This window comes from Carya illinoinensis, chromosome 7 (genome assembly GCF_018687715.1).
Source record: "Carya illinoinensis cultivar Pawnee chromosome 7, C.illinoinensisPawnee_v1, whole genome shotgun sequence".
In the NCBI taxonomy this organism is placed as follows: domain Eukaryota; kingdom Viridiplantae; phylum Streptophyta; class Magnoliopsida; order Fagales; family Juglandaceae; genus Carya; species Carya illinoinensis.
The window spans coordinates 3,242,107-3,264,541 of NC_056758.1; the positions used below are offsets into that span (position 1 = coordinate 3,242,107).

At 34.2% G+C, this 22,435-nt stretch overlaps 1 protein-coding gene across 1 annotated transcript; it reads left to right on the forward strand.

The window, feature by feature from the left end:
* Positions 1–774: 774 nt before the first annotated feature.
* LOC122315507 (zinc finger BED domain-containing protein RICESLEEPER 1-like) lies at positions 775–15,151 on the forward strand. The gene is made up of 6 exons (XM_043131445.1): positions 775–1,161; positions 1,295–1,373; positions 4,420–4,518; positions 12,754–14,316; positions 14,488–15,024; positions 15,114–15,151. The coding sequence occupies exons 1-6, from the start codon at positions 775–777 to the stop codon at positions 15,149–15,151; spliced, it is 2,703 nt and encodes a 900-aa protein (XP_042987379.1).
* The last annotated feature ends 7,284 nt before the right edge of the window (positions 15,152–22,435 follow it).

A 22,435-nucleotide genomic window follows, 5' to 3' on the forward strand; every position in this document is an offset into this window, starting at 1 on the left:
ATGTGACTATGAGCAATACAATGGTACTAATTAATGTGTTGTTTTAGTAACAATTTGTCCTTCAATATTTTGTTGAAGGACGAACACTTTAATTGATAAGGGTCCCTTTTTTACCACACTGTTGGAAAGTGGTGAAAGTGGTATTAACAAATCCCTATGGATAGGGCAAATGTTGATGTTCAAGTGACACAACCTCAATGGAAAACAAGGGGTACCTAAACAAAAGTTTCAGTGGGGTATGTCATTTACTATAGAGGAAGATACTCTTCTCATTTTAGCTTGACTTAATATTTGTATAGACTCCATGTAGGGGACTCACCATACCTTCACACAATTGTGGAGTATAATTTTTTATTACTACAACACCTATAAAAAGCCTAACAATCAAGAATAGTTTGTATCCTCTTTGACCAATCGGTGGTCAAGCATTAAAAAAAGTGTCAATAAATTTTCTGGTTTTATAATCGAAGTTGAAGAAATGCATCCAAGCGGTGTCACTATGCTAGACAACGTGTAATGGTTTTTTCAATGTTTTATTGTTGTAATTATTAAGTATTTGCAATGATAGACCGTACTAATTGTTCTACTATTTTATAGATTGATAAGGCAAAACTTTTATATCGAGAGACCCAAAAAACAACTTTAACATTGAACATTGTTTCAATATTTTGAAGCACCAATCAAATGGCATGTTCACATGGAACTCATAAAAAAGAAAAAGACAATGTACCACTTTAAGGTATTACTCCAAATTCAATACGATTAGGGGAAGACATGGAAAATATGCTCATGGATTGTGGGAGGCCTCCAGGCAAGAAGGATGAAAAAGAAAGAGAGAAACAAAGAAAATGTAAGAAAAGACAAGTTAATGGTTTTAATGAGACCTTAAGGCACATGAAAGATGATAGAAAGACTTGTATAATGGAGAGAAAAGAAACAATAATGAAGTTTAACAATGATAGATCTGAGTTACTACTTCTTAAGAAGAGAAAACTTAAGATGGAAATTAAGGCCGAGAAAGATAGATATGAATTAATAGCTATAAAGAAGAGGAAAACTGATATAGAAACTATGAAATTGGATATTGATTCCATAAATTCTATGCAGCAAGAGTATTTCCATAATTTTCAAATGGAAATCAATAAGATACAAAAGAATAAGGTCATATCTCGTACATAGATGTATGCTTGGTTTTGGGTGCTTTTGTAATTGTTTTTTACTGTGTGCTGACATGTTTTGGGTATTTTTATTGTACTGCCAGTTGCTATCAATTTTGTTGGTGGTTGGTTGTTAGTGGTTTCGATTGGGTGAATTGCTGGTGGAGTTGCTACTTGCTGGTGGTGGAGTTGCTGATATTTTGTTGCTAGTTGCTGGTTACATTTTCATTCTTGGTTTCAATTTGCTCTTTGGAAATTTATGGATCTTACTTATATCAGTTATAGTAACATGTAATGTAACGAAATGGCTATGATTTTGGTGCTAGCCATTTGTATTCTAAACAAATTGGAAGAATTTGTATTAAGTGTATGAATTTATATCAAAATCAATTTTGTGGAATTTGTATTAAGTTGATTTTGATACATTGAATTTGTATTAAGTTGATGATACAAAGTGTTTTTGAGCACTTGTTAATATTTTGGTGTATATATAAAATTGATGATTTTGATATATGAAGTTGGTAATATTTCGATACATGAAATTGGTGTTTTTGAGCATAGGTTAAAGGATGGAATTTGTAGTGGGTGCTAATTGCAAGATATAATAATAAAAATAATAATAATAATTAATTTTAGGAAATAATAATAATTTATTATTATTATGGCTTAAAGATGCATAATCCAATGTGGGAGTTATTCTTGAATGGCAAAATAAATCTCCAAAATATGTGATTTTGCATATGCATATAGATAAACGAATGCTAATGCTCTAAAAGAACTTCTCTACACACTCACATGGGACATATCTACATTCACTAATTGGGACTCTCTCCAAATTTTTACATGGATCTTATCTTCAACTTCTTCTTGACTGTATTTCCTCTATTATTATTGATAGTTGCCATATTATCTAGATTCTCAATCTCTAGAAAATCAATCACCCTAATTCTAGGAATTTGTCTAATTTGTATAATTAGTCTACTTACCTTTTATACATGTTTCCATAATTAGTCTCCTGTACATCTATATATTTGTAAAGTGATACACAAATGAATATACAGTTCTGAATGAAAATCACTCTCCCTCTCAGTTTTTAACATGGTATCAGCCTAACCGATCCCTACCCCCTACCAATATGGCCAACTCCTTGCTTACCTTACTCGCGTCATCGTTCTCTACCACCTCCCCGAATTCTTTAGCCTATGTTGTCTGTAACGCACTTTCCCTTTCCTCCTCTAATTTTTTTTTTTTTCGATCAGCACCACCACTAGGTGGTGGAAAATGGCGCAAGCCACCATATGTGCTACCGGCGTGATGCCTTTGCCAACCTGAGGAGTATTGTCTCCAAGCACAACATGCAACTCCCTAAAGGCCAAGTTGTTCCCGTTGAAGGGATGGGAACCGATGTTCGCTCAGCCTCTCTCATATTACATAATGTCTATTTTGTCCCTAATTTCTCTTTTAACCTTTTGTCAGTTTCTCAAATTAAGCTTCATAATTTTTGTGTCATTTTATTCTCATCTAATACTTGTTTATTTTAGGACCCATAATCGAAGAGGCGGATTGGAGCAGGTGATCTTTGCAATGGGCTCTACATGTACCGGCCTGAATCTTCTCTCGCTTTAGCTATTCAATCTACTGCCAATAAAACCTTATGGCATAAACGTCTAGGTCATCCTTCCACTTTTATTATTCACAATCTTTCTAATTCTCATTGTATTTTCTCTGATTGTGATGTTTATGCTCGATTTAAACACACAAGATTACATTTTTCTATTCTAGCAAATAAAAGTGTTTCTCCTTTTAATCACATTTTTTGTGATATTTGGGGTCATACTTCTTCTCTGTGTGGGGCTCATTATTTCCTCACAAATCGATGATTTTTCTCGCACTACTTGGATATATCTTATACATTTTAAATTTGAAGCTTTTACACATTTAACGTATTTTTTTGCTCTTGTCCAAAATCAGTTTAATACTACTGTTAAAATTATTCGCACTGATAATGGACAAGAATTTCTTTCTCATCAATTTCAAACATATCTTCAAACTCATGGCATCATTCATGAACGTACTTGTGTTGAAACTCTACAACAAAATGGCTTGAGAAACTAAACATAGGCACCTTCAAAATGTTGTCCATAGTCTCTGTTTCCAAACACATCTACCTCTAAAATTTTAGGGAGATTGTGTCCTCACCACTGCATATCTCCCTTTTGAAGTTCTTTTCAATAAAACACCTAACTATGATCACCTTCGAGTATTCGGGTGTCTTTGCTATGCACAACAACCAAGTGCCACTAAATGTGTTTTTCTTGGCTATCCAGCACTCATAAAGCATTCAAACTCTACAATCTCAACACTAAATCCATCTTTTACTCTTGTGATGTCACCTTCCATGGACACCACTTCCCTTTCCAACATATTCCTACTTACTCTCCTTCTCATATTGTCCTTCCACTGCCTGTCCCTGAACCACCTATACCACCTCCTCCATCTCCAACGACTCCTTCTCCCGACTCACCTGAGCCTCCTCTCTCGTCACCTCTGTCTCCTCTTATCTCTCGTCCCCACCGCACCATCACTAGGCCTGCTTATCTTCATGACTACATTTGTTCTACACTCCACATGGAGCTCATGACATCTTAACCTGCTACATAGGCCTCAGGTACTGCTCACCCTATATTTCATTTTCTTTCATATTCTCGTTTTTGGCCATCTCATCTCATTTTTTTAACTACCCTAACCACTTGTGTTGATCTCTCCTGTTATTCTAATGTTATTCGCCACTCTCATTGGCATGAAGTAATGTCTGCTGAAATTCGTGCTTTGGAAAATAACTCCACTTGGACTCTTGAGACACTTCCCGCTAACAAAAAAATCCATTGATTGTAAATGGATTTTCAAAACTAAGCTCAAGGCTAATGGCTCCATTGAAAGGTACAAAGTTCGACTGGTTGCCAAGGGTTACACTCAAGTTAAAGGCATTGACTATCATGAGACATTTGCACCGATTTCCAAAATGACCACTGTTCATTGCTTATTGGTGGTTGCTGCTGCCAAATATTAGGTCATTTATCAACTCGACGTCAACAATGCCTTCTTACACGGCAACCTTGATGAAGAAGTCTTCATGACACCACCTCCTGGATATTGCATAAGGGGGAGACCTGTGTCTTTCGGCTCCGAAAATCTCTCAATGGCCTCAAACAAGCCTCCCGCAACTAATTTTTTAAACTAACCTTTGTGCTTCTTGATGCAGGTTTCCATCAGTCTCAGGCCGATCATTCTTTATTTACTCTTGTCACCTCCACCTCCATTACTCTTGTTCTTGTTTATGTTGATGATATCTTGGTTGTTGGTAATGATATCTCACAAATCGAGGTTTTCAAAAGACTCCTCTCCACCCATTTCTAAACTAAAGATCTTGGTTATTTGAAATATTTTCTCAGACTTGAAGTTACTCACTCTCACAAATGTATCTTTCTCAATCAGCGCAAATATGCTCTTGATATTCTTTCCAATAGTGGATAACTCAGTGACCAAACTGCCCCTTTTCCTATGGAACAACACTTGAAACTTAGCACTAAAGAAAGAGATCTCCTCAATGTTCCTTGCACTTACAAACGCGTAGTTAGATGACTCATCTATTTAACCATCACCCGACCTGACATTGTCTATGCAGTCAATATTCTCAATCAGTTCATGCATGCTCCTCAGGTTCCTCACATGACTACCGCTACTCGTATTTTTCGTTACATCAAAGGTAGTCCAGGACAAGGCATTTTCTTCTCTTCCTCTAGCAGTATGCATGTCACAACATACACTGATTCTAATTGGGCCAGCTGTTCACCACCTCCTGTTCCACCACCCCATATTTCATTCAATTAGGGACCAGTCCAATCTCATGGGGTACAAAGAAACAGACTACAGTAGCAAGGTCTTCCACTGAAGCTGAATATCGAGCTACGGCCGTCAACACCTGTGAACTCACCTAGTTGAAGCAACTTCTCACTGATCTTGGAATTTCTCATCCCGAGTCCTTCACCTTATATTGTGACAATCAATCTGCTCTCTACATTGTGCACAACCCAGTATTCAATGAGTCTACTAAACACATTGAGATTGATTGTCACATTGTTCGTGATAAAATTCACTCTGGCCTCCTTACAGTCATTCATACTTCTTTCACTGAACAAGTTGACGATATCTTCCCCAAAGCCTTAGGATGGGAACTTTTTCATCATTTTACACGCAACTTGGGCATTACAGATCTCCATGCACCAACTTGAGATGGAGTATTAACAGTTGCTATATATTGACAGAAAAGAATGTGTCTCAATATGCCCATGCAAACTAAATGAAATTATTGACTTTGAGTTTGGAATCAGAATTTCAATATGGATAAGGACATTCTCCAAAATAGAAGAAATGAGAACACTCATAATCATGATATGGTCTTGTAAGGACCATTGAGAGTATGCCGGATTGGGTACAACAGAAAAAGCAAAGCGAGACAAGGTGTACTGCATAATCATCTAAGGAGGACAGGAGTTGTCTTATTGACTAACCAAAGATCTATTGTCCCCTTATATACGGTTACAGCTTGAGCTGTTAAGAAAAGTTAGTTATTATTGATTGGGAGAGCTAACAAAATTATCAAAATTTAGGTTCCTTTAAATAAGGTTACAACTCTTACCTTGCATTCATGTCCGATGAGGAAGTTTAATTTCTCCATCCATAGATCTGGCCACATATTTTGCTTAGGCTAAACATAAAAGTGCTATAGCCATAAAAAAAATGTCATGAAAGTTAAATTACAAATTGATGTGACTACATTTGATACGTCAGATCTATTTTATAGGAAAAGTAACTTTATAATATGATTAAAGACATATTAGTTTATGAGTTTAGTTTTATAAAAATTTTTGTGACTAAAGCATTTCTCAATTAAATATTTTTTCTAATAGACTACTTCCTTTTTGTTGGTGTGGCAATTCAAATTAGCAAGTCGTGTTCATATAGTGTCAAGTTATGGACAAATTCAACTATATGGATTAACCTAAATATCACTTGTTCAGTTAAACCGGTCAGACTTGTTAAACCCTAATAAGGCTCATTTAAATAAGAGATAATATGATACGACTCGTTTTGACCTATTTAATAATTAATTATAAATGAGTCAATACGATACAACTCATTTCAATTTATTTTATGTAAATAAGTTGGCTTAATTCATATAGTCCATTTAATCTAATTAACATAATTTCACATAAAAGTTAAAATATATATTTATTAGTAACCATAATATCTAAAAAAAGCAATGAGGGCACGTTTGCTTAACAAGATGAGATGAGAAAATTTCTCACAATTTTCTTTCCAAACATCACTCAAACACAAGACACATTTCTATTTAAAATCTTCAATTGTTTTTATTTAATCATTACCTATACATTACAATTTTTAAACATTTTAAAACAAAACACAAAAATCAATACAATCTTTTAAAATTTGAAATAAAAATGATATTAATAAATTATTTTTAAACAATTTTTTAATTTTATAATATTTTTATTCAACTTTTTCTCTTTTATTTTTCAAAACTTAATAAAACACTTTAAATCAAATCATTTTACTACTATTCATTGAATTTTGAGATATGCCATGTGTCCAAACGAGCATAGCTAAGACTACCTATTAATTCAAAAAATATCTTTATTTTTCAAATTCTAACTTATAATAAAACCAATATTACAAACTCAACAACAATAAATATAAGTATGGGCCTAAAATTACAACCACAAAAATAGAAACATAAACATATTGAGAAATATTAATATTATAATTCAACAATAATAAAATTTTTAAAATATTTACATGGTTATTGCGGATTGACCCATTTATTAATTTTCTTTTAACGGGTCAATCTATTTTGGCTCGAACTTATTTATATCAAACTCAACTCCGATAATTTTGTATCGTGTTCGTGTTAAATTTACGGGTAGTATCACATATTATCACCCCTATCCAGCTAGCCAAGTTCTTACAATTAATATATTTGATGCTATTCAAATCCTTTTTTGCTATTAAGAAATGCTAAAGAAAAATATTTTATCTAAAAAATATTTTATCTAAAATTAAATTTTTCCAATTTTTAGTATTTTTCAATGAATATTATATCCCCATATAATTGACTGTACTTCAGAAAGTACGTATATATCACCTTATATAAATTAATCGAGGATAAAGCTACCCTCATATATATATATATATATAAAAATTAAAACTGGCCAACTATTGCATGCCCCCTAATATTTAATTAGGCTACATCTAGATGTTGAGTTAAATTGAATTGAGTTGAGATAAAAGTTAAAAATTAAATAAAATATTATTATAATATTATTATTATTTTAAAATTTAAAAAAGTTGAATTTTTTATTATATTTTGTGTTGAAATCTTTAAAAAATATAATAATCAGATAAAATGAGTTGAAGTTGTGGGATGAAGATCCAAACTGGATTCGACCTCTCCATTACTGTACTGCAACAATATATGCACTTGATTCCATGCATCCCGATAAATATTTGGGAAAATATTCTCTAAAACCCATACAGTAAAATAATTTACAGAATCACCAAACCCAAAGAAACCATGATCACAATCCACCCCAGCTTGTTTTGCATCGAAACGAATAGTCTCTTAACGTTGCTCGTGTTAAAATGGGTATATAACTCTTGCAAGCTCACGTCACGGCATGCATGGAGTCATGAAAGTGTTGGTAGGGCCGGTACTACAGTCTACTACTGCGGTCTGAAAAATAATAAATAAATAAAATTCTCTTATACTTACGGTTCTAAATTTCAACATGAATAACAGTGAATATTGGAATAAAAATAAATATATATTTCTATATAATAAAAATTGTCTTGTTCTTGATCATATGCATTTCTTCCTCTTTTAATAGAAATTAGGCTTTGAATTTAAGTAACAACCTCATGAAACGAGACTGATACTCCAGTTTGACTTAAAAGTCCGTAGAAACTATTAATGACTTTTGCACTAGAATTTTTATATCCTCATAAATAAATTAATTATCCTCTTTGAGAAACTGATAGTATATATATATCCATTTTAAAATATTTTATTCTTAATTAATTATATTGGTTGGTGTGAGATATTTTAAATAAATTTTTATTTAAATTAATGACATGGTAAACCACTTAAAATCCGGCCCTCTCTTGATATTAATAAATTATAAAATGAAAAATACTTTAATCTAAAATAAAATAATATTTTTGCCTTTTTTTTAGATTATACTCCAAAAATACAAATAATATATATCCATAAATAGGTAAGCCATATATTGCATGCATGGCAATTTCTTTAATTACACTAATTGTAATGGAAGAGATCTCTCATTGTTGACTATATATGAAATCTCTGTTCAATTTGAAGGAGCTTGTATATAATTAAGTGTTATTAATTGTTGACTTAAAAGGGTTCTGAGGCATATATACCAATGTGTAAATATGGCTAAAACTTGCTTGTTTGATGCACTTTGCATTTGTTACGTGTTGTCGGTGATAGATGGAGACGCTCTGCAAGGAGGCTTAACTTTTTTGTTTTTTTTTTTTTTTCATTTTCACACACTCAGTGTCATCAATTTTTAGAGCAATAGGCTTACAAGAGTTTGATTGATCACTTTGCACACCCATACATATGATCTATTCAAATATAAACAGCTACATCTTGATTAGGCAAAATATATACAACTATTTAGCTACATGATTTGGGAAAAAATAGAAGAACGATCACTTTGAGGTGCATCATGTTATTATAGTTTATGGTATTAGAAACACGATATTGCTTAAACATTTTAAAGGAATGAATCAGTTATAGTTTTGGAATCTCAATCTATTCTTGTTTAGGCAAAATAGAATTTCAAAGAGCTGCAGAGTCCATGGTAAGAATCTTCCCCAAGCCACTATCGAAATGAATAAATTCACCCTAGGGTGGCTTGTTACTCTAGATAAGTTTCCAAGAGAAAAGGGCCCATCATGAGCATACAATACATTATAAAAAGGCCTTACTTCAATCCTCTTAATCATATAGCTCAAAGCACATGGTTGAGAAAGAGCAATTAATTGATGAGAGGACCAGTTAATATTCAGTGATGGAGTCGACGAGTGAAGTCGAGGAAGATGGAAGGCTCTAGTTCTATCTTTGGTACCAAGCAAAGAAGAAAGCATGAGAACAAGAGAGAAAGGATCTTAGATGAGAATAAAGGTAATTTGAATAAATGGAAAAATTCAATATGCGCGAGAAAAGAGAAATTAATTAAAAATGTTTACAATGATGAACCGGATCCTCCACGTATAGCGGGACCCCTGTAGCAGAATGTAAAGTGTCTTTAAAATACAAGATCCAATAAAGGGCTATTTTGAAAGGATTTCTTTATATTTTAAAGAATAATATATTTTACAATAGCTCTATTGGCAGTGTTCTTAATGGGTGGGAAAGGAAGGTTAGGGCGAAGAGAAGAAAATGAAAAAAGAGGAGCAAATGAAAGGAAAGCCTTGGTAGGATTTTTATTGTGCTCGAATCGAGTAATGGAAATATTTATGGCCCACAGAAGGATTTCTTTCTTGTATGGTTCAAGCCTGTGAGTTTTACAATTTATTTTCTAACTAGTTTGGTTGTATTAAAAAAAGAATAATATTTTTTTAAAATTTTAAATTTACTATTTGATTTAAATCTCAAGTTTCACAAATTCAATTTTATACACAATGATAAAAATATTTGTGAAAAAAATTTTATATATCATTATTCTTAACACATGAGAATTAAAAAATTACTACCTGCCGTCTAGCTCACTAGAGAAAATTTGTGAAGAGTTTTGATACATATAAGTCTACACACCATACACTACATATTTTATTTCTAAATTTTTTTTGAGTTTATTCTTCTTAAACTAATTAATTTTTTTTTATTCATTATCTATATATCAAACATTTGATAAAAGAAAAAAAAAATATGTTGCATGGTGTGTAGACTTATGCTTAAAATTTTTCATTTGTGAATTATAGGGGTGGGCAGATTTCCGAAATTTCCGACTCCGGCCGACCTCCGCTCCGATTCCGACTACATCGGGGTCGGAGTTTCGGAAATCGGAGTCGGAAATCGGAGGGGGTTCCTTTAGTTGAGCGGAATTCGGAGTCGGAGTCAGATCCACACGTGGCTCCAAATTCCGAACTCTGAAGTTTTTTTAAAATAATTACACAGATGCAAAACGACGTCGTTTTGCATCTGTGTTTAATGTTTCTATCTTAAACGAAGCCGTTCCAATTAAATAGGAACGACATCGTTTTGCTCTGTGAGGGCCATACCTCTTGAGCCATTTCTTCATGCATCCGTCTCGTGATTCTCGGACCACTCAAGTGACCAAGTCTCATGCAGTAGGCTACGCAGTACACACTACTCACAGACTCACAGTCCACACTCTCGGCACTCGCACGGCTCACGGCGCACCGTCGTAGGCTCGCACGCCTAACGGCCCAAAAGCTCCACCAGGTTTCTATCGTCATGGACTCACGCTGCCCAATTCTCGCCGTCATCAACGGGTAAGTTTTGGAATTTAAATTCATGCCTTTTAGTAAACAATTTGTGATTGTGGATTTATAATCTGTGAATCTGTAATGGCTATTGATTTTGGATTGTGTAGAATATAGGAAATTAGAAATATGTTTGTATCATGGTGTGAATATGTGTTAAATTTTATCATGGTGTTTTGTATCTAGAGCAGTGAACGGAATGTGTTTGTGAAAATGTCCCTAAGAAAAAAAACCAATGATTTGATGTAGGCATTTGATGCCTATGAATGTAAGGATCGTATATGTAAGCATTTATCATGTTTTAATTTGATGAGTTAATTTCCCCAAAAAGTCATACGAAGAAAAAAAGTACGTAAGCGCAGGATATACAAAATCCTGAAAAGCAAATTAATGTATTTGGACAGGAAGAAAAAAAATTATACTGAAGCTATATATCATCAGAATAGAATAATTTTATGGGATACATAACCCAAGATCTAGGAAACATCAGGAACTAGACATTTTAGACTGGAATAACATAACAGAAAATCCCTAATTAAGATGTTAAACAATCATGTTATTTTACATCATTTTAAAGCCTGCTTGTAATGGCAGTTGTACCTTTGGGGTCAATCCTCATATAATATGCAAATGATCTCCTGAAAGGAGCCTTTTTAATGAACTCAAATTATTCAAGAACATAAAAAATCCAAGAAGGCTTTTCAAGACAATCGATGGACAATATGTGGCATATTATGTCATGAACCAAGTAAATAATACGAGCTCAGTTATAGTTGTTGGCCAGAAACAGCTCAAGAACAACTATAAAAGAGAAAAAAGATAGTTCCAAGATAGGTGTATATTTGGATACATACTCCTATGCTTCTAATTTGTAAGCAAGGCCTACTTCCTCAGTGTTTTACTCTCAACAGCTAAGGATATATGAGTTGCTACTCATTGATGAAAACTACATAATCCCCCTCGGATAACAACCTAAACAAAATGTGCAGAAAATATTGGAGATTCATTTCTGGAAGAGGAACAAACAACACCATCATGCTTGAAAGTTGGACCATAAAATCTAGAAATTAAGAGGGAAACTGGGTTTGGACCAATGATTTTCTGTTCGGAATCACTTCGAACAAGGAACCTCCCTAATAAAATTCCTAGTGACAACCCAACAGAAAGGCATTTTAGGACGAAAGTTCATGGAAAATGCTTCAATGCTATCTTTCAAACATTTGATTTGCAGTTGACCCGTAACTTGTGTTTGCAGCTTCTTTACGTTGTGAAAGCCGAAAGTCATCCATTTCAGCTCTCATTTTATTGCAATAATATTACCGTCTGCAAACTGATTTTAGAAAGTTTTTTTAATAGACCTCAGAAATATAATATGACCAGTGGCAGTGATGGGGTGAAGGGACCAGACCGGCGCATGCATAAAGGAAGAGTCAGTGATCGATTGTTAGGAGGATTCGCAGAACTTTCTCTACTTTCACTTTCTGGACAAACACATCATTAGTCCATAATTCAGTTTTCCACTATCCATACCAAGTTTTCCAGCATAGTAAAGTCCACTCTATGTATATTCTATACAAAGTACAATTGGAAAAAATAAAAATAGAAATTGTTGGCCCACTTAAACAAAAGGGCAAATGATGCCACGATGTTATAGATTATATATATATTAAAATATATATTAATGTTCTCTCTCGGGCTAGGACTTCTCTTAGATAGTTGGTGCATGGTTATTATCATATATTTATATATTTATATATCATATAAATAAACTTTATATATTTATATATCATATATAATTCTATATATATATGTATGTGTGCTAATTAATAGGCCAAACTTTATATATTGTACATATGCAATCTATATACTTACTTGCTCTAATATCATTATCATATATACTTACTTGCTCTAATTTTGTATTATTTACAGTATTTACATTTTTTATTTTAGCAACTAACTTCCTGCTTTTAATTTAATTTTTCAGGTTCTTTGATTTCAAATAGTATGGATTCTACTACTAGTAGAAGTAGAGATTGTGGAGACAAGGCCAGTGATCCTGCACCGGCGGAGGCTTCCACCCCGACGACGGCATGTACTTCCACCCCTAGAGCCCCATCTAGGGCTGCATCTAGACCAGCATCTAGAGCAGCTACTTCCTGTGCATCCAGTCGACTCCCAGTAGATATAGAAGGAGAAGATGAAGATATGTTCAATGAAGAGGAGGAGATGGCAGATGTGCCCATTGAGCAAGATCAACCACCACGGCCTTCTAAAAAACGGTCGTGGACATGGGAACATTTCACTAAAATTCCTGGTGATAATGTGAACCCTCAAGCAAGATGTAACCACTGTGGGCAACTTTGTAGTTGCCATTTGAAGAAACAAGGCACCAGTGTACTGATAGCACATCTTACCGGTTGCCAGCGGTATAAGATTGCGAAGGGATTGGCAGCCACTGACACTGATCAAACCAAGCTGAGTTACGAAACTCAAATGGCAACTGATGCTGGCGGATCACATGTTAAGAAGCTTATAATCCCTCAATATAGTGAGAAGATGTTGCGGAATTTACTTGCAGAGATGATCATTACTGATGAGATGCCTTTTACCACAGTTGACAAGAAAGGCTTCAACAAATTTGTGCGCTGTCTTGAGCCACATTTTCCAATGCCTTCACGGTATACAGTTATGCGTGATTGTTTAAAGAGGCATTTGAAGGAGAAGACGGAAATGAAAGAGATGTTTTCTCGAACTGGCCAGAGAGTGTCATTCACCACTGATACATGGACGTCCATACAAAATGTGGGCTACATGTGTATCACAGCCCACTTTATTGACAGTGAGTGGACACTGCACAAACGGATAATTGGATTTAAAGAGATTGTTGATCAAAAGGGTGCATCCATTGGTGTAATGATGGATGATTGTATTCAAGACTGGGGAATTAAAAAAGTCCTTTGTATCACAGTTGACAATGCTAGTGCCAATGATACTGCAATTGAGTGGTTCAAGAGAAATACAACGGTAAAAGAAGATATCATTCGTGGACACGAGTTTATACATGTCCGATGTTGTGCTCATATCATCAACCTCATTGTTTCAGAGGGGTTGAAGGAGGTTGATGATTCAATTACCAAAGTGCGCAACATTGTGAGATATGTGAGGACTTCCCCCAAAAGGCTTGGCAAGTTTAAGGCGATAGCAGAACAACTTCAGATTCCATGTTCCGCTATGTTGTGCTTGGACGTTCCGACTCGATGGAACTTCATATATATGATGTTGGCGGTGGCGCAGAAGTACGAAAGGGCATTCCAGCGAATGGAGGTCGAGGATGAGGGTCTGAGGTATGCTTTGATGGAATCTACTGGGGGGAGAAGGGGACTCGGTGCGCCGGATGCAGTTGATTGGGATCGTGTGAAGTCTTTCGTTGATTTTTTGAAGTTATTTTATGATACAACTATGCGGATATCTGGATCCAAATATTGTACTGCAAACTTGTACTTCGACGAGCTTTCGAGGATTCATGATCACTTGCAACATAATTATGGTAATAGCGAGGGATTGTTATTTGCTACGGCTATGAGGATGAAATCAAAATATGAAAAATATTGGGGGGATATTGTGAAGATAAATAGATTATTACTTGTGGCTGCAATCCTTGACCCCCGATATAAGTTGGAAATTATACAATTTTTCTTTATTGACATCCTTGGGGAAGAGAAGGCTGAAGAGTTTATTAGAGAGTTGAGAAAGGATATTGATGACTTATATGGTCACTACAACAATAATAGTCATCCTACTCTAGCCAGTGGTAGCCGTAGCTCCTCACACCCGACCAGTTCGACATCTTTCGGTGATTACACTGCTTCTGCTGCATCTCTTTCATCACCATTGGTGCAGCGATATCATCAAAGGCGTGCATCGAGGAATATTATGCAGTGTAGATCTGAGGTTGAACGCTATTTGATGGAAGATGTCGAGGCACCTAGTGATGCATTTCAGTTATTAACTTGGTGGAAGGTTCATTCCACCAAGTTTCCTATTCTTTCCCGAATAGCTCGAGATTTGTTGGTTATTCCTATCACTACGGTTGCCTCTGAGTCGGCATTTAGCACTGGAGGTCGTGTGTTAGATGCTTATTGGAGTTCATTATCAGCTTCAACTGTGGAGGCCCTCATTTGTACACAGAATTGGCTATGTGAAATGCCCATTGGAGTAGATATTATTGATCCCGAAAGCTATAGGCTTGAATCAGGTAAATTTATAGTTTATATGCTTTTAAATGATAATTTAAATATTTATTATGTTTTAATTATTCAACTTCTAATTTTTATGATTTTGTAGACCTACTCGTGAACCCTATCATAGTTGCAGATGAGTGATAATTGTGGATGAGTTACAAGTACATGGATGGGTGATGCTATTCAGGTACTAGATTAGTATTTTTAAATCATTTAAAAAATTATTGACAATTTCATAATTCATAATTTCATACTATATTTTTTTAAAATATTTTCATATGTATTATTTTGCAGATAAAACATTATGAGAATGAATACCGAATGGTAGTGGCTACTGGTTTAAACTTCAAGAATCAAGACTTTTTTCCTTTCTCGATGTTCAAGAATCAAGACTTTGTTATTGTTTAATTACTAATTTACTACTATTTGGTTGTGTAACGTATGACTGTTTAATCAATGTCATTTGTATTTATGTTATTTAGGTAGTTGGGCCTAGTATTAAGTATGGACCTTCGTAGTTGGGCCTTCAGAGTCGGAATTGGGCTTTCGGAGTCGGAATTGGGCCAAAGCCCAAATATACTCGGAGTTCGGACTCCGGCTCCGATCGGAATGCCGACCTCCGATCGGAATTCTGAATTCCGATCGGAATTCCGACCTCCGTTTGGAGTCGAAGTCAGAGTCGGAAAAAAATTTTCCTCTGACTCCTATCGGAGTCGGAGTTCGGAATTGTCGATTCTGACTCTGTCGGAGTCGGAGCCCACCCCTAGTAAATTACATGCAATTGTTTGTCTTGAAGAATAGTTAATAAGTATGGGCCCATGCCCACCAACCAACTCCACAGTTTTCACATTTATTGATAAGGAAAAATCTAGTCGTAAGCATAACTACGCACTAATAAATACATTAATCTAATGTGATTGGTTAAAAATTAGATTTTATTGAAAACAGTGTTAATTTAAATTTTGAATGTGAAGGAATCAGTATTAATATGCAGATTAGTACGCGACTTTATAGCAAAATTTTATTAAAATATATATATATTCCACGAGTCAACAAAAGTCACTATACAAAATATCTCAATTTATTAATGAGGTATCATAAATCTTTTCGTTTCGATCATTCTAAAAAATGTAAATATTTTTTAGATATTATTATTATTATTATTTATTGAGAGAGAGATAGAGACAGAGGGAAGAATGAGAGGGAGAGGGACGGTGCAGAGAGTAAGACAGAGGAGAGAAAAACAAGGAAAATGGCACGGGAGAGAAAAAGCGAGGGGAGATGAGATGGTAGAGAAGAAAAGGGAAAAGCAGTGCGAGGGAGATAAGAGATTTGAGAGAAGTAAAGAAGAAGAAAATATTCTTCTTCAACTTATATATATGCGCTCAGTATGGGAAAATATTCTCTAAAACCTATACAGTAAAATAATTTACAGAATCACCAAACCCGACGAATTAAACCATGATCACAATCAACGCCAGCTTGTTTTGCATCGAAACGAATACAGTCTCTTGTAACTCTTGCAAGCTCAAGACAATGCCATGCATGAAGTCATGAAAGTGTTGGTAGGGCCGGTACTACAGTCTACCACTGCCGTCTGGAAAAAACAAAATTGGAAAATGATCATAAGGATGCCGCTGGGGGATCCCCTTCATTTATGATCCCATTCCCACTTCTTCTTCTTTTCTTTTCTTTTTTCTTTTTTTTTTTTTATTGTAGTGATTAAGAAAGTATTTTTTAATAATATTATGAATTTTTTTATTTTTTAAAAATATTTAAAATCGTTAAAAAATGATTTGAAAAAAATATTTAACAGTGTTTTTGTTTGGTTTTTTTTTTTAAATATCATTTTTTAACACTTTTAAATATTTTTTAAAAAGGAATAAAATTCACAATATTATTAAACAACATTTTCTTAATCACAATATAAAAAACAATTTTGAAAAAAAAAAAATTCAGCGGAATGCTTTAACGGATGGTTCCCTAGCTAGCATTACCCAAAAAAATTATCTTATACGTACGCTTCCAAATTTCAGCATGAATAACAGTGAATACTGGAATAAAGATAAATAAATATATTTATATATAAAAATGGTCCTATTCTTCATACGCATTTCTTCCTCCTTTAATGAAAATTAGGCTTTATATTTAAGTAATAACCTCATGAAACGAGACTAATACTCCGACTTAAAGTGCGTAAGAACTATTAATCCTGACTTGTGAACTCTTGTAAATAAATTAATTATACTCTATGAGAAACTGATATTATATATGCATTTTAGAATTTTTTTTTTATTCTTAATTAATTGTATAAAAAAAAATTAATTATTTTTTTTTATTCTTAATTAATTGTATTGGTTCTGGGCTTGGGTCATTGGTCTGGGCTTGGGTCATTGGCTTGGGCTGGGCTTTCTATTTGCACAGCCCTTTCCTGGCCTTTTGTGGTTTATTTGTTTTCCTTGTTTTTTGTTCTGTTTTAGCTTTTATAATAAGATTTTATCTAGAGTCCCACTCCTTTTTAAAGGAAGGTGGGTGTTTGTCCTATTCCTCCTTTGGAGGAGGTAGGTGTTAATACTCTTTCTCCTTGAGAGGAGAGAGTGTGGTTGTATCTCTCTTCGTTAGAAGAGAGGTCGTTTTATCTCTGTTTTAACAGAGAGCTTTTTCTCTTGACTGCTGTCAAGAGAAGAGGTATAGAAGTTTAGACAATGTCCGTCACAAAGAAATTTGTTGACGGGGAAGCCCCTGAGCAGTTGCGTTAGTTGGCTTACAGTCTGGTTCTTCAGTTTGTTAAATCACAGTTGTAACTTCGTTTATGAATATATGCAGTGAAGCATTTTCCATCAAAAAAATAATAATAATAATTGTATTGGTTGATGTGAGAGATTTTAAATCATTTTTTATTGGAATTAATTAATGACATGGCCGTAAACACTTAAAATGATCCGGCCGGCCTCTCTTGATATTAATAAATTCTAAAAAGTAAAATACTTTAATCCAAAATAAAATAAGATTTTTGCCTTTGCTTAAGATTATATTTCAAAAATACAAATATGGCTAAAACTTGCTTGCTCGATGCACTTTGCATTTTGTTACATGCGATAGATGGAGGCAGTGCCTTCAATTTGTTTCATGCACTCAGTGCCTTCAATTTTTAGAGCAATAGTTTGCAAGAATTTGATTGAACACTTTGCACACCCATAAATGATCTATTCAAATATAAACTGCTAAGTACACACTTGATTAGGCAAAATATATATAACTATTTAGCTACATGATTCAGGAAAAGATAGAAGAATGATGACCTTGAGATGCATCATGTTATTATAGTTCATGGTATTGGAAACACGATATTGCCTAAACATTTCGAAGGGATGAACCAGCTACAATTTTGGAACCTCAATGCAGCCTTGTCTAGGCAAAATCGAATTTCAAAGAGTTGTGGAGTCCCATTGCTATCCTTGTTGCAAGAAAAGTTGGGGATTAGATGTAATTGCGCCTCAATCGCCCTCCTATAATCAATTATTAGGGATGAAGTCCCGACAAGAATTCCTGAAATAGAAATAGAAAAAAAATTAAATTGATAGAAAAATAAATAAATTGAATAAGTACTACTGCATGAGTAGCTGCTATAGTAGTAGTAATATTAATAACAATAAACCAATAATAACAAAAGTAATGTGAATAATAAGATGTAAACTGGCCTTCTGCTTCTAGGGATGCAGTTATGTTTCCAAGAAAGGTGGCCCTAATACAAGCCACTCAAAAATAATCGTTTTGAGCGTAGGTAGTGCAGATGCCATGTTTATTCCATTGGGCCTCCCAAAACTTTTCGTTTGGCATTCTATTGTTCAGATTAGGCCAAATTTGATTCATGGTTTGTAAGAGTACAGAATCATTATCCAGCTGCACAAAATGATGATAAGACAAGTAAACACTAGAATACATATATATATAAAATATAATCAAGAAATTAAAATTATTTTTAAGATATGCATGCAACTAGGATAATGAATTCATGAATAATACCGTAGGATAATCGAATAAATAATAAGGGACAGGTGGACACTGGACTGGAGCATTATTGAAATTCTGGGGCCAAAGGCCATGAATTGTAAAGATGTTTGGAACGCTTGAACCAAAAACGTTAGATTGTGTGTTGCAGAAGGAACGAGGCCACTGCATGGCTAAATACATGTAATCGTACGCAATCACGTGAGAATAATGACCGAGCCCAACAACGAGAAACACGCAGAGCAGGAGCACTACTTCCATCCTTCCGAGATTACAAAATTCTTAATTTCTTTTTTACTTCTACTGTACTGGGCTAGGAGAGTCGATGCATAGCCGGCAGGCATGGCTCGCTTTATATATGCAACTCGCCAACGCCTATCAATATCACATACCACATTGATATATTAACTAACGCGGTGCAGTCTTCTTTTATAGAAAACAAAGATAATATAATCCTTGTCTATTAATTATCCTTTAGTAACTTTTTTTTTATTGGAAAAACAAAAAGAGATAAAGCTGCATCAAGCCGTTTAGTGCAATGCATATTCTAGTCATCATATATACTTGCATAAAATTATTGTCAAGATCTTTGCAGTTGGGCACGATCATTTTTGTCTTATTGCAGCTAGCTAGCTTTATGCATTCATTGCAAATATAAATTATTCTTCCCGTGCACGATCATTTTTGAAAAAAATCAGCAATATCTCAAATCAGCTCAAATGGTTAAATGATCGAGAATGGGATGATAAGTAGTTTTCAAATTTATTTTGGGTGAGTATGTACGTATGTAGGTCTATATAATTAAGTTAAAATATAGCAATTAACCAAGATGCATGACCAAGATCAATAAACAAATTAACACCCAACAATTTATGATTATTTCAATCCTGCTAGCTAATTCATGATGTCTATATCAAGCCGGCATATCGATCAACAAGAGGATTAACATGATCATGATCAAGGCATATGCATGACTTGCTAAAATAATTACAGCATCAATTGAACTGTGAAAATTAGGGGGTTTGCAAAACCTTTGAACTCCGACTCCATTCCCCATTTAGCACCGACTTATTTTGAATGATGTTGAGGTTGGACAAAAACAGACATGATATCAAATTCTAGCTAGTAAGGATCATGATACCTAGACATGGAAAACTCAAACAGATCATAAATATATATAGAATAATACTTCATGAGTTATCCAAATGGATGCGTGGCAGTCCCAACGATGGATAGAATATAATTTACCCCACGGTTATGTAGCCAGATATATCCATGGATAGTGAAAGAAAGCTACGTCTAGCTCTCGTGATCATCGTCATCATCGATTCCATGTAATTATCCCTGCAGATTCTTCACAATCCATGGGCTTAATTTGGCCACAAAATGGGAACGGCAAGAAATGAAGCTCTCATGATCTCATGCATGCATGCATGCATTATCCAGCTTGCTGCAGCCACACTACAAATTAATCTCACAGATGTGTTCGGCCGTATATAACATGAGGCGTCCCTTCTATATAGACAACACTACATGTTCATCATGTAGTTCCGGTAGTACTAGGTACATAATTAATGACAGGATGATAAATGCATGCCGTGCACACACCCAAAGAATGCAATTAAAACCCAAAGTGTGTATGATGTCAATGTCTCGACTTTATTACAAAATGTGGAATGCATGCAGGAATATTACTGTATAATTAGGATAGTGAAAGAAAGCTACGTCTGGCTCTCGTGATTATCGTCAATATCATCGATTCCATGTAATTATCCCTGCAGATTCTTCACGATCCATGGGCTTAATTTGGCCACAAAATCGGTACGGCAAGAAATGAAGCTCGCATCTCATGAGGCGCACCCTCTATATATATAGACATGATACTACATGTTCATCATGTAGATCAGGTAGTACTATGTACAATTAATGACACGATAAATGCATGCATGCATGCAACGCACCCATAGAAATCAATTAAAACCCAAAGTTTGTATGATGTCATTGTCTCGACTTTAGTACAAAATGTGGAATGCATGCAGTACTACTACTGTATAATTAGGAAGTCTAATAACTTTCAATACAATATTGTCACTTTAGTATCAATCCACCAGAGAGAGTCAGACAGCATGCACTCATCTGTGAATTGTAATATTAAAACTAATGGAAATTAATATATGTGGTATCAGCTTCTTTTTGATTAATATGTAATGAACTATGTAGCCATGCGTTAGAAGCTGCATATAAAAATCCCATTGAGAAACCTGTACCCATGGACGGCCGGAAATGAGAATTTGCCCCTTACAAAGGCCGCTTACCCTCCAAAGTACTGGTTTGTATTCAGTGCATCATGTAGATTATATTATTTTTCATCTCCTCGATCGCAACCTAATATATTTAAGAAAGCGAAAATGCATTTCATTGTCTCACATAAAAAATAAATAAATAGTTGTGGAAGCGCGTAGTTAATAAGGAAACCTATTCCTTTAATGATCATCTGTATTTGGTTGAGAAGTACTTGACATTTTAAATATGCAAAATTACCCAACTAGCTAGCTAGCTAGTACTCTAATTTCTTGCTTACCATATTATATATACACGTACACTCCTAATTCATTGAGATAAGATCAATGGCCTATATGGGATTTGGGGAATTTTTGGGTGTCAGCCATTGAAATATAATGGGTCATGATGACAAAACAGTTGTGATTTATTTTGAAATAATATAGCCACTGCTAACAAAGGCCGATGATTTTGAATGTTACATATGTACGTGTGAAATATACGACTAATTCAAATGCTCTCTCTCTCTCTCTCTATATATATATATATATCTCTTCTATATATAAAAAGTAGTTATTAAACAGATTTTTCTTGTTTTAACAGATTTTATTGTTTTCCGTTAAAGTTAACGTCACCCATACAATAAAAAAGTTAACGCTTCGTATCCTCTCCTTCGTTGGAATCTCTTATTTTATATATTATATTATTTTATATATTATATTATATATATGACTACTAAATACATTATTTATATATATACCCTGCAAGTTTGTCCCTGTTTACGAGGCCTGCCTTGAGGGAATACACAAGGAGTTGATAGTAGCCACCGTGGCTTCTTCTCTTATATGGTGCGTCATAATGGGTGTGACAAATCACTTGCAACAATAGAAATAAGTATCTGCATTTTTTTTTTTTTAAAAAGTAAAATTTATTATTTGAAAATTCAATTTTTTTATTTAAATATTATATTTATTATTAATTTTTTTAAAATAATACTCAACAACTATAAATATAATTTCAAATATAAAAATTTTGAATGGCTACTATGCCACCCCATTCATACAGCTTTTTCCTTTTCCTTTTTTTTTTTCATTTTTCATTTCACATTTTTTTAATCACTTTCTTAATTATTAA